The 13,797-nt window shown below is 38.1% G+C and overlaps 2 protein-coding genes across 2 annotated transcripts in view; one reads left to right on the top strand and one right to left on the bottom strand.

Moving 5' to 3' along the window:
* The window catches only part of ift172 (intraflagellar transport 172), a 95,759-nt gene extending 94,238 nt beyond the window's left edge, over nt 1-1,521 (bottom strand). Inside the window, exon 1 of the mRNA XM_066677160.1 lies at nt 1,469-1,521. The gene's annotated coding sequence lies outside the window, so the exon portion shown is untranslated. The remainder of the gene's footprint in view (nt 1-1,468) is intronic.
* Nucleotides 1,522-1,550: 29 nt separating this feature from the next.
* Nucleotides 1,551-13,797, top strand: part of cad (carbamoyl-phosphate synthetase 2, aspartate transcarbamylase, and dihydroorotase) — a 42,855-nt gene continuing 30,608 nt past the window's right edge. The window contains exons 1-12 of the mRNA XM_066677157.1: nt 1,551-2,005; nt 3,147-3,286; nt 3,405-3,534; nt 5,174-5,316; nt 5,417-5,558; nt 5,700-5,871; nt 9,174-9,359; nt 9,547-9,656; nt 10,040-10,182; nt 10,527-10,658; nt 11,220-11,453; nt 13,503-13,724. Coding sequence (XP_066533254.1) covers nt 1,912-2,005; nt 3,147-3,286; nt 3,405-3,534; nt 5,174-5,316; nt 5,417-5,558; nt 5,700-5,871; nt 9,174-9,359; nt 9,547-9,656; nt 10,040-10,182; nt 10,527-10,658; nt 11,220-11,453; nt 13,503-13,724 — 1,848 coding nt within the window. The 5' untranslated portion in view covers nt 1,551-1,911. The remainder of the gene's footprint in view (nt 2,006-3,146; nt 3,287-3,404; nt 3,535-5,173; nt 5,317-5,416; nt 5,559-5,699; nt 5,872-9,173; nt 9,360-9,546; nt 9,657-10,039; nt 10,183-10,526; nt 10,659-11,219; nt 11,454-13,502; nt 13,725-13,797) is intronic.

Raw genomic sequence — 13,797 nt, 5'->3', positions numbered from 1 at the left:
GCAGTAAAAGATGGTTAAGTGCTGAAGATATGAACTCATGAATCATTAATAGTAATTTTGTTTCATTCTTTATTTTGTTATTGCATTTTGCCATTCATAAATATGCAACACATTCTTTACTGGGGCAAGATGCAAGCCAATACAGCATCTGCACCATCTTCTTCTGACTTAGCATCGCATACAGAAAGCAGCTTTGCAATGTCTTCGAAATATGCATGCATGTCCCTGGATAAGATGTTGTCTTTAAGGCAGCATTTATTGTTGTATTAAGGTTTCTTTCACATAAGTGTAAAATACATTTGGAATTGTTTCTAGATGGTCATTTCTTTGGTCCAGAAATATGGGGTCCTTTTCTTTCAAATATTTCTTTGAAAACTTTGATTTGTCCCACCACTGTGCAAATATACTTGTTTGGACATGGTTAATATATATGTTTAGTTTTGACATATACATACACATTTGTGGATGTAACTATGTATTGTAATACATGACAAAGGTTTGCCAAAGTAATCCTAAACCCATATAGTTATACTGACCAGAAATAAATGATGATTCTTGATGCATTGCTGTCTGAGGTATCAGAGGTCACATTTAATCAGCTTACAATTGCAACCTTGCCCTTTAGGCACTGAAATTCCTCCAGATTCCTTGAAACCTGTGATTAGTTTACACAAGACAGACAATGAAATATACAAATCCCTTCCTGTCTTTCTTTCGGGTATTTTTATGTTATGTTACATTATTTTATTCTTAATTTTTATACATCCCTATGTTATGCTTGTCTTATACACACTTTCTTGTTTTGTCTTTTATTTATATTATTCTGTTTTACTATTTTACAGTTACTATCTTTTTAAAATTATATTTAATCATTTTAAAAGCAAACACTGTTGTAATAGTATACTTTTAGAAGACACATTCTTTCACTCAGGATTTATTTAAAAGGAACAAAATATATAGACTATGGTTAGTTTGTCAGGGCATAAGTTACACCAGAGAACGTTCTGTTGTTGAACTGTTTACAAGTTGGTTAAATTGTTTCAGACCTGTAGTGCTCTGTTATTGGTATCTGGTCTTGGAAGTATGCGGGAAAAAATAAAAGTGTTAAAAATTCTTTGAGAAATGTGCTGGACTGTGTTCCTTTAATGAACCACAGCACGCTGTAAACTGTGCTATATGGTATTTGTTTTTTGACTATGCTGACAGAAACCGATATCAATAGACGTCGCCTATCTGAAGATAGTGTGCAAAGATGAAAGAAATAAAGGCATCAGCCATTCTCCTGAATGAAAAATCACTATGGGTCTGCTTCAAATTTCTCCAGTACTCCCTATCTAGTGCGTTTAGTAAATTATGGATTTTTGGCTTTTACAAATGGTTTGCACTGTTGATGTAACAAAGAACACCGCACATGCGACTTTTACATAGGTCGTTTACTATGCGAGTATAGGAGCCAATATTTACATACCGGTTTAGTGCCCTACGTAGGGAGCCACTGTTGAGTGAGAGTTGATTTTGTTGCTCCTCCTCCTCCTCCTGATGCTGCTCTGAGAGGGTGCCTGCTGATGGTGTGGTGAGCTCCCAATTGGAGTGGTGTCCACTAGCCTTACTGACACACTTCATCTCCTACAGAAACGGAAAACAGTGGCGAAACAGGCGAGCAGCTGCCAGCAAATCTGCAAGACTCTCTTCAGTCTGTAAGAAATCTACAACTTGGCTGTAATCACCGGACTCGCCGCTGTTTGGAACGTGTCTTACACGTGGTTTCATCTCACCTAGCTAAGTGGGAGAGAGAGTCGACGTAGAAAATAACATCATTCCGCCGCAAGTTACTGGGCTTTTGGTTTATCTAAAATTTCTCAGTGTTTGCTATTATTGATTTTTATTGCTACAGCTTTATTGCTTTGCTCTATGTCTGGAAAAATGGCCTCTTTGATTCTGGAGGATGGCACCATATTTGAAGGCCGCCTTTTTGGCGCTAAATCTTCAGTGTCCGGAGAAGTTGGTGAGTCATAATCCGTGCCGAAAACATAGATAAAGAAATAACAGCTCGTTTCAGTTTTTGATCAGATCTCTTTCTTAGAGTGGAAATGACGTGTGAGGTGCGTGTGTGAGAATAGCAGTGTTGCTAGCTGTGCAGTGACGGGTTTACTGTGGGGTCAGGTGAAGTGAACTGAGTTGAACTGGAAGTCTGTCCCGCGTGTCTTTTGGCGCTGAATGATTGAAGGGAACGAAAGTGATGGTCTCTAGTTTCTTTCCCGTGTTCTTACTACACTCCAACAACCTATATGCCTTACCCTTAGACAGCTTATGTGTCTTTATTCGGTAATTTAGTACCATATATTTTAGCCATGGAGCTAAATAGCTTTACTTTAACACGTTTTTACCCTTTGAATACGTTACAGCCAGCATTTAGCTAAACCGATTTCTCTGTGATTCCATCCTAATTTGTACCAGTAATTACTAATGAGGCTAATAAAGATTCATCCCATGTTTATGAATTGAAATTCATTAAAAGAGAATTTGTTCCAACTTTCCAGCAGTATCAGCTGTCAGTTTCTGCTCCTTTATTAAAGTTCCCTGGTCTGAAACCTACAAGTAGGTTAACAAGCTCTCACAAACTTATCCAACTTTTGCAAGCAGCCCCCAAACGTGCGTAGCTCATTTGCCTTAGCTTAATGGTAAGCTGGATAGAGAAGCTTAATGGATCACAAAAGTCATTTCAGGTCATCTCAAAGATACTGAATGATGTTCCACCTGCTCTAGAGCACAGGGCTTGTGGGTGAGGGGTGATTTATCCCTTTCTAACCCGCTCTTGGCTTTGAGCATGGTAACTTTAAACTCATGCAGTTGTTCCAGGGCATTCCATTTAATCTCATGATTTTCTAATTTTGGAATGGTGCATTCGGAACTGTATATCTGTCCTCCACCTTAGGATGTGCTCACATTAGGCAGTCTGTATTGTGCCAGAGCAGAGCTGACCCCCAAAGTCCAGTTCGTTTTAGCAGTGGGATCGTTCCGTGCCATGCCCAAGCAGGGAACTTGGAACGCATCGTCAAAGTTGTGACACTCAGTGTAAACAAAATAGCAGCAAAATGATCACTCTGGTCTTGTAATTCAAACCATCTCTTCCTCCTTATGTTCAGTCTTTCAGACAGGAATGGTTGGCTATCCAGAAGCACTCACTGACCCCTCATATAAAGCCCAGATACTGACTTTAACCTACCCGCTTATTGGGAATTATGGTGTGCCCGATGATGAGGATGGAGAATTTGGACTCAGCAAGGTTCGTAATAATATAACATTAAAAACAAAATAAAATGCTTATGTAATGCTTAGACCAAGATTTCATTATGTCTGAATGTGTGTTTTTCTGTTCTGCCGCTTTCCACGTTTTCTCATAGTGGTTTGAGTCCTCTAGGATTCATGCTTCTGCCCTCATTGTTGGTGAGCTTTCACAGAATCCTAGTCACTGGAGCTCAGCCAAATCTCTCGATATGTGGCTGAAGGAACAAGGCATTCCTGGACTAGAAGGTGAAGTAATATTATAGGTTTTAAGAATGTGACATATGAGCGTTCAAAAAAAAAAACCTGGGCTATATTATGAAATGCAATTAAAAACAAAAAACTATACATGTATTTTTTCCATTATTTTGAACAATGATTTAGTAGAATAAAGTACAGAAAAGACTTTCAGTGTTTTCACAGACCAAGTTGATTGAATTTTGTAAATATAAACTTCATGATGTTCCATAGAAGTCAAATTCATGCATTCTTTATCTGTAAAGGAAAACTGTTGTAGCACATGCAGAAAGAGGCTTGGCATTTTCTTGTTGGAATAAACATAGACGTTTCAGGAAAAGACATTACCTTTATAGCCACATATGGCTCTCTAAAATCCCAATATACAACTCCCGAACAAATGTAAGTCACCCAAGCTGTTGGCAAAAATGCACCCCAGTACTGTGAAATAGGGCTGGGCGATGTGGCCAAATATCTAGATATGCCTAAAAAATGGCGATATACGACACGATATTATGAAAATCATAACAAAATATAATATATTAGTGTATATTTTATATGTAGTGTTTTTTTTGTATATTTTTTTAACACCAAAAAGAACATGTTGCATTATTAAATTGTATGTATAAGAAAGTGTCCCAATCAAGTTTTTTTTGCTCCGATTCAGATAAAAGCCTTTAAATATTGCGTACCTCCCAATACTGTCCCGATCTGATACTTAGATTTTTGTAGATTCAAGTAAACTTCAAGTAAACTCACATTAAGAAACACTCTGCATCCAAGCTGCTGCTTTATATATATATATATATATATATATATATATATATATATAAAACAAAGTAAACAAATGGTGTCTTCACAAACAGTTCATATGCATATTTTAATGTTATTTTTAATCTTATCATCTAATGTGATTTTTATGTATTAAGAATTTTTAAAAGTTTTAGTTTTATAGCCATCAGAGATGTGTTGAGGGAAAAATTAAATGTAGTTTCTTTGAGATATGGTGCTAAGATAAGATTTTTATTTATTATTATTATTATTTTATTTTAAAGCACTGACCTGTTTCTCTTAGCATTGCCACAAAACCAACAAACCCTTGTAGGTGGGACTGTGACTCCATTGGCTGCAGCACTAAATGAAGGACAGCTAAGTCTGGCTGCTGATTGGCTAAATAAAAGTGACGACCAATGATAAGTGCATTCTCTCTATGGGAGCCGTGAAGTATCTGCCCTTCCCTCTGGCTGAGGGAGAGCAACATGTCTCAAATAAGTCATGCTCTTAACAGCGCTCTTTTTTGGAATTAAAGCTTCACCACTAGTTTCATTTTTGTCCTTTGTTGACTCACTTACAGTTATCAGAGAGGTAGACCTGAGTGTGCACGATAAATTTGCAGAGAACTGCTCGAGCAGCATACTCGAGCAATGTCAGGACAGCGTGGTGTGTGTGCACGAATTTGCGTAGGTGGGTGCATGTGAGAGAGAAAAACAGAGCTGAACGGGACATTTGTGCACCGTTTTAAATGTACTTAGATGGAAACCTGCGTATACTCAGCATACTCAAAATAACGAATGCATGCATGATTTTGGACTGATTTTAGAAAGTAAAAATATTTATATACTTTTTCCCCCTCTCTTTCTTCTCAAAAAAGGGGTGGATACTCGCTGCTTGACTAAGAAGATCAGAGAAAAGGGAACTCTGCTGGGGAAAATTGTGGTTGGAGAGACCCAACCTGAGAGCATTCCTTTTGACAATCCTGACAGCCGGAATCTTGTGAAAGAAGTCTCCTTGAAAGTATGATATTTGAAATACACTTAGCACTATTTAGTTTGCAGTGTGTTTACTATAGTCTCTTTACCTAACATTTATTTATTTATTTATTTTTTCTTTTAAGGAACCCAGGGTTTTCAATCCAAAGGGTGATTTGCGGATTGTTGCAGTAGACTGCGGTGTTAAGTACAATCAGATCCGTTGCTTGTGCCAACGAGGTGCAAAGGTTACTTTGGTGCCTTGGGACTACTCCCTGGATACCAGTGGTGAGCCATCACATTGAATGAACTTAAACAACGTTAAGCTTTAGCATACTGCACTTTATAAAATCAGATTCAGGATTTGTTTTACCATTCAGTTTACCATACAGGAAGTTGGTGTGTACATTTGTTCATTTCTTTCTCCAGACTTTGATGGAATATTCATCAGTAATGGACCTGGTGACCCTCAGTATTGCAAGGAGACCATAGAAAACCTGCGAAAAGTAGTGTGTGTGGAGAACCCAAAACCTGTGTTTGGAATTTGTTTGGGCCATCAGTTGCTGTCACTGGTCATCGGGGCAAAGACCTACAAAATGAAGTAAGCTTGCAGTGTTTTCTGTTGCCTTTACTAGTTGCTGGATCAGCTCAGGAATACTAATTAAGAGACTTGGGGCTTAATTTGAGACAGATGACATGACTTGTACATCATGTTTGTGTAAACACAAATCAACCATAACATTATGACCACCTCCTTGTTTCTACACTCACTATCCATTAACTCAGCCCAACTATACAGGTATACTTTAGTTATACAATTCCAGACACTATATGCAACACACCTACCTTGTTGATCCACCTTGCACAAGGTGTGGACCCTGCCCAATTTGTGTTGGGCTTTCTCCTAGTCTTTCATTGGCAGTAAACTGGACACTGACCGCAGGCAATTTTGTCCAGACATATTTGGTTAGTGGACTATTTTCTGTCCAGCATGACACTGAGGGTTTTAAAAACTCCAGAAGCTGCTGTGCCTGGGCTACTTGCATGAGTGCAACACCCACTAACACCTCACCACCACCACCTCAGTGTCATTGCATTGCTGAGAATGATCCACCACCCAAATTATATCTATATTCCGGGGTCCTGATCATTGAAAAACAGGAGACAAAATGGCAAATAACGTGCTCCGATGTGGTCTGTGAAGCTGAGAGAATGGACAGTGAGTGTGGAAACAAGAAGGTGGCCATAAAAGCCTATGGGAACTTTTTTTGTATAATTCTAACCTGTTATGAGAAATGCTTAGCAAAGTGTAAATAGAAAACAGAAAGCAGAAATATGATAAATCTATCTTCAAAAATGACCAAAATGTGCTCCTCAAATGTGACAGTTCTCTATCACTGGAGAACAAAATGCTGTTTACGTTACCATGGCAACACACTCTAGACAGTTGTGTTTTTTTTTTTTTTTTTTTTTGTTTGTTTTGTTTTTGCTGCTGTCACTGCTGTACTGCTGACTGAGTGGGTCTACCTTCCCCGCTGCTACTGTACTCTGTGTCCCGAACAAACTCTGCTATCTCTGCCAATACACCATTAAACACGCCGACCGAGTGTTGCTGCTATCTCTGCTGTACTCAGACTTAATTCATTCATGCTTGTTCTGTGCTGTTTTGTGTTCTGTTTGCTCTGTTTGTCTTTTACACCCTCCCCATAGATTGGTGAATAGCTGGATAGTTAGCTTGTTTACTAATAGCTCCTTAGCTTTAGCTCACCAGGCTCTTTGACTCAGAGAGTTAAATAATTTTTGAGGAGAGAATTATCATTTTTTCGTTTTGTGTTTTATATTTGACTTTTGCTGAACCTTTCATATAACACCCACGTTTGGAATTATACAAAAAACAAAAAAAATTCAAGTGGCAACAGATCATGAGCTATTAAAGAGAACCACTGCATTTATTTTCACTACTATTTAACTTTTTACTATTCCTACTTTAATAGTATGCCACAGTGCTACAGGTTGATTCTGGAGAACCACAGCAAGTGGTATCTCTAGAAGGTCTTCTTGTACCTCAATATTTCTCAGGCCCTGTCAGTGTTTCTCTGGGAGTGGTGTGCTGTTAAAATTTTATTTTATGCTGAGCACAGCATGTTCGGTAGATACTGCTTTGGCGTAGTGCTGGGACCGACCACTATGTTTTTATAAGGATCCTGGGACTGTTCCTTTGTTGACCTTTGCTCAAGGCCAGATCAGAGACCCATCTCCCATCAGTTCAGTGGAATTTCTGGCACTGAAAATGTGCATGGTCAGTGAGTTCATCCAAGATGATGTTAGAGAAAGAGCTTGTTATGTTTACTATAATGTGGGGTGTTTTTCTGTCTCACACATTAAGCTTTGTCCTGTGAAAGCTAGTTTCAAAAATGCAGTGGTGACAAAATATCTCCTGTTGTAGTTGTCCATTAAGATGTCATAATTTGGAATTAATATATAGGTATAAATGTGCAAACTGGAAAATTGGAGTAGTCTGTAAATGTTCACCACCAATCAAACAGTTTGGTACATGTGTAACACACTCACCAGATCTTCTAGTCAGATTTTTATAAGAGAGAGTTTTGACATTGTGTTATTAAATATATAGTCCACCAATTCCCTCTAGTTAGAGCATAAGCATATTTACATTTGTTTTTCAGTAATTAATATCAGCGCTTTGCCAAACCATGCTTAGTCTAACCTCAATAGCTGATTAGACAAACGAAGGCCAGCTCTGTCTGGGAAGTCCCCTAGATACAGTACACGTGATGGGGCAAAGTAGGATGGTAACCAAGTTAGCATACATGCTAGAGAAGGACTCACATCCAATGAATGAGGCTATGGCAGAGCTGTTTATTTTGTTCTGTGACTGGCTGCTTCACCCCACGTGTGAAGGAGCACTATTATAGGTTCTTCCTTCTGGCTGCTGTTAGATTAACGCTGCTCCCAGGAGACAACAAACAAATACACATACACAAATGCACTATACATTTATGGAATTCAGAATGTCAATATTGATTATCATATCACGCCCATGTTCAGTACTTTCATGTGCAATTAAATGCAAGTATTCTTCTGAGTTCTTTTTTATTTCTATTTTTATAATGCTGTTTTGTTAATACAGTGGAACCTCTACTAACGAATGCCTATACTAACGAACTTTCCAGGATACAAACCGGGAATTTGAATATTTTTTGCCTCCACCAACGAACCATGACTCTAGAAATGAACCCGAGCCGGCTCCCAGCTCGCCCAGATTTGAGTGAGCTTTTAAGATTAGCAAATTTTAGTTTTAGCAATTTAGCATTAGTGTATATAGCAGACATCGAAATTCGTGCTAAGTTAAGCCGTATCTACACTTTGTCTCCCCACATTCACCCACCTACTCTCCGTTATTCCACCCACCCCCACCTCCTGTCATACAGACAGTGCCTGTGTTACTCCTCCAGCCAGTCGTCACGTCTTCAAGGTCGCGATGTGTAACCACTTAAAACTTTTTTATTTCTTTTTTATTACTGTTACCACTGTATTTCTTTTTTATTTTTAGTAATGCTACATGTATTTTTTTTTTTTACTAATTTGAGAGTTTTGTAAACATATATCAGTTTAAAAAGTGTGACTTTCGGGGTGGGCTGGTACGCGTTAATTGCTTTCCCATTATTTTAAATAGGGAAAATTGACTCGATAAAACAAACTTTTCCACTTACGAACCATGTCAAGAACAGATCAAGTTCGTAGGTAGAGGTTCCACTGTATTTTTAGTTTTGTTACTACTTTCTTTTTCTGAATGCCTTGCTACCCCACTGCTGCTGTGGGACAGTTTAATCATGATATTATTGTTAACATTGGTAAGTTAATAAATGGTCTGTTTGACTTTAGGTATGGTAATCGTGGGCATAACCAACCATGCATACATAAAGGAACAGGGCGCTGTTTCATCACATCTCAGAACCATGGTTTTGCAGTGGAACCCAAGACCCTCCCAGGGGACTGGGATGTGCTCTTCACTAATGCCAATGACCACACCAGCGAGGGCATCGTTCACAACCACAAACCTATATTCAGGTGATTTTTGACTTTTACTTTACTTCTTTGATTTTGCTTAAGAGACATGTAATTTTACTTTATTGTTTCTCAGTTATTTTGTCTGTTTTTTTTTTTTTTATTAATGAATGCTTTCTGCTGAGAACTAGTTACAATAGCATAAAAAAATCAGTGTAAAACTCTCACTCTGAATTTATGATTTTGACAGTGTGCAGTTCCATCCAGAACACATGGCAGGACCCACTGACTTGGTCAGCCTTTTTGATGTCTTTCTAGACATGGTCAGAGATGCAAAAATGGGAAAAGTGGGCAAATCAGGCAAGTTTTAATTATCATAACTTTCTTCTTTAGTGTAAACTTGGACATATGATTTTTGTTTGTTATTCCATTCTTATTCATGTTATCATATCAACTTTCATTTTATTTCATTTTACTACTTATAATAAATCTAATGTTTTGTCATTTAAAAGATGCAGTTTTCATCAATGACTTTTGCCATTTCACCTCCTTTTTCCATTAGACAAACATTGAACTGCCTCAGAACACATCCCTGATATTTTACTTAACTCAGAAAATTGCCAAAATTTTATTGTAATACAAAATTAATTTTATGTTGTTACACATCCAGTTAATTTATAAACATGCAAGAAAATGAAGCAAACTTAATATTATCACTAAAGAAGATGCTCTTATTTGTTTAGTGAAAGAGAGGCTGACCGATCATCTCACCTACAATGAATCTCCAAAGCCGGAGGAGTTTGTGCGGCCCCGTAAAGTGCTGATTCTGGGCTCTGGAGGGCTCTCCATTGGCCAGGCTGGAGAATTTGATTACTCTGGCTCTCAAGTGAGTCACAAAGATAAACGACTATTAATTCCTCCAAAATCTCTCACTTGGAAAAGATCAAATGATCAGAATAACAAGTATTTCCTAACTCCAATCTGGCATATGCATCTACCCTGCATTTATTTATTTATTTATTTATTTATTTATTTATTTATTAATTATGACTTTTTTTACAGATTTAAATACATATAGATTTATTACATTCTTCATAATAATTTATAATAATTTAATACCATGTACATTATTCATACATTTCCTTCTTCAGAACAGTGCCATATTCCTGATGCAATATCATCAGGTGATCAGGTGTTTACTATTCAGCATCTCTCTCTTGTATCCCTTAGGCTATCAAAGCTCTTAAAGAGGAAAATATCCAGACTATTCTCATCAATCCTAACATTGCCACAGTGCAAACTTCAAAAGGCCTTGCTGACAAAGTTTACTTTCTGCCTATCACCCCAGAATATGTTACAGAGGTAAGGAAAATATAACCACATCACTGACATTATCATTAGCCATTTTTGTGGTCAGTATTAATTTAACTTTAAGGGTTTTTGGAAAAAGAAATCTTTAAAATAAATTTAGGGTATTGCCTTTAGCATGTTCTTAATTATTTTTAATTTAGAGACATCTTGAAAATATAGTAGCTTTTGTAGCTCTGTCCCATATTTTTTTGGAATGTGTTGCTAGAATCAAATTCAGAATGGGGAAAAAATTTTCAGACATACCATAACTGTTTCGCAGTTTCAACTATTGAACTATTGTCTGTGTAATATCTTCAGTTAAATAGAGGATTGAATTGATTTGCACATAATTGCATTCTAATTTTTTTTAACATTTGTACAGCGTCCCAAATTTCTGGAAATGGCACTTGCACGTAAACTCGTAAATCATCAGTTTAATGCTATTGAATACATTTCTGTACTTAGTTCAATAACCCTGGATGTTTATCAGGTTCTATATTTTGCCTAGTAATCTTTATAGTACTGAACATTGTAATATATACTCAGTGGTCCTGACGACCCCTCTTAAACCAGGTGATAAAGAACGAGCGTCCAGACGGGGTGCTGCTGACATTTGGGGGTCAGACGGCTCTGAATTGTGGAGTGGAAATGACCAAGCAGGGAACACTGAAGAAATACAATGTGAGAGTGCTGGGCACTCCTGTGTCCTCCATTGAGATGACTGAGGACAGGAAGATATTTGTGGAGAAGATGGAGGAAATAAACGAGCATGTGGCCCCGAGTGAGGCAGCCATGTCTGTTGAGCAGGTAAAATAGGCTAAATAGTGATCTGTCTATTTTATCTTCTGTTGAGGTGTGTCTTTTAATGACAGGTTGTTTAAATAGACATGAAAATATTAATGTATATAAATCAAAAACAACTTTCAACATGCTGGAACATGATGCATGCCTTACAGATTGCCATAGTGTATCAGTATTAACTAGTCATAGCACCTTATAACCATAAAATATGTTTATAAACATATTTCTGACAAGTCTGTTTTTAATTATTGACTATAACGTGTGTGTGTGTGTATGGATAACTAAGATATAGTTATATATAGTGTGTATAATTTATATATATATATATATATATATATATATAATATATACATATAGAAAGGGGTTGGACAATGAAACTGAAACACCTGGTTTTAGACCACAATAATTTATTAGTATGGTGCAGAGCCTCCTTTTGCGGCCAATACAGCGTCAGTTCGTCTTGTGAATGACATATATTCTTGCAGGATATTGGCCAGGTCACTACGTGATGATGATGGAGGAAAACGTTTCCTGACTTCCTCTTCCAAAACACCCCAAAGTGGCTCAATAATATTTAGATCTGGTGACTGTGCAGGCCATGGGAGATGTTCAACTTCACTTTCATGTTCATCAAACCAATCTTTCACCAGTCTTGCTGTGTGTATTGGTGCATTGTCATCCTGATGCATGGCACCGCATTTGGGATACAATGTTTGAACCATTGGATGCACATGGTCCTTCAGAATGGTTCGGTAGTCCTTGGCCCATCTAGCACAAGTATTGGGCCAAGGGAATTCCATGATATGGCAGTCCAAACCATCACTGGTCCACCCCCATGCTTCACTCTGGGCATGCAACAGTCTGGGTGGTACGCTTCTTTGGGGCTTCTCCACACCATAACTCTCCCAGATGTGGGGAAAACAGTAAAGGTGGAGTCATCAGAGAACAATATATGTTTCACTTTGTCCACAGCCCAAGATTTGCGCTCCTTGCACCTTAGAAACCGATGTTTGGCATTGGCATGAGTGACCAAATGTTTGGCTGTAGCAGCCCGGCCGTGTATATTGACCCTGTGGAGCTCCCGATGGATAGTTCTGGTGGAAACAGGAGAGTTGAGGTGCACATTTAATTCGGCCATGATTTGGGCAGCCGTGGTTTTATGTTTTTTGGATACAATCCGGGTTAGCACCCGAACATCCCTTTCAGACAGCTTCCTCTTGCGTCCACAGTTAATCCTGTTGGATGTGCATCGTCCTTCTTTATTGTATGCTGACATTACCCTGGATACCGTGGCTCTTGATACATCACAAAGACTTGCTGTCTTGGTCACAGATGCGCCAGCAAGACGTGCACCAACAATTTGTCCTCTTTTGAACTCTGGGATGTCACCCATAATGTTGTGTGCATTGCAATATTTTGAGCAAAACTGTGCTCTTACCCTCTGCAAATTGAACCTTCACACTCTGCTCTTACTGGTGCAATTAATGAAGATTGGCCACCAGGCTGGTCCAATTTAGCCATGAAACCTCAGTTTCATTGTCGTGTGTGTGTGTGTGTGTGTGTGTGTGTGTGTGTGTGTGTGTGTGTGTGTGTGTGTGTGTGTGTGTGTGTGTGTGTGTGTGTGTGTGTGTGTGTGTGTGTGTGTGTGTGTGTGTGTGTGTGTGTGTGTGTGTGTGTGTGTGTGTGTGTGTGTGTGTGTGTGTGTGGTTCGTTCGTGTATTTAACAGCAACATAAAATGTATTAGCAGCATTTGAATTTAATTTTAACTTGCAGATCAAGTGTCAGACTTTGATCTGTTAACAAGCTAAATTAATGTTAGCTTTATAAACACTGTTAATTATGTAACATTGACAAAATAACTTTTAAGTCTTGAAAACTAGTTTTTGTACTTCTTATTTATATACTTTTTATATATTTCACACATCAGAAGTATGAAGTATCACGCTAGATCATCAAATATGAGCTAATGAATTTTGAAGAAGAATTAATATTTTTCTTTCAGCCTTCTTTCAGACTTTTTTGATTAATTTTTAAAAAATATATTATTTGTTGAGGCGGTGGCTGCTGCAGAGAGGCTGGGTTACCCCGTCTTGATCCGCTCTGCATTCGCACTTGGTGGACTGGGCTCAGGTTTTGCTAACAACAAAGAAGAGCTGATCACAATAGTTGCGCAAGCCTTTGCGCATACGTCCCAAGTTCTGGTGGATAAGTCACTGAAGGGCTGGAAGGAAATTGAATATGAAGTGGTGCGAGATGCCTACGACAACTGTGTGACGGTAGGTAACACTGAGGCAGCATATACATTTTTAAGACCAAAAAATGATTCCTGATTTTGCACTTCACAAAACT

The sequence above is a fragment of the Hoplias malabaricus genome, chromosome 7 (assembly GCF_029633855.1).
Source record: "Hoplias malabaricus isolate fHopMal1 chromosome 7, fHopMal1.hap1, whole genome shotgun sequence".
Classification (NCBI taxonomy): domain Eukaryota; kingdom Metazoa; phylum Chordata; class Actinopteri; order Characiformes; family Erythrinidae; genus Hoplias; species Hoplias malabaricus.
The sequence above is the reverse complement of the archived record's forward strand: the minus strand, read 5'-3'. Positions and strand labels throughout refer to the sequence as shown.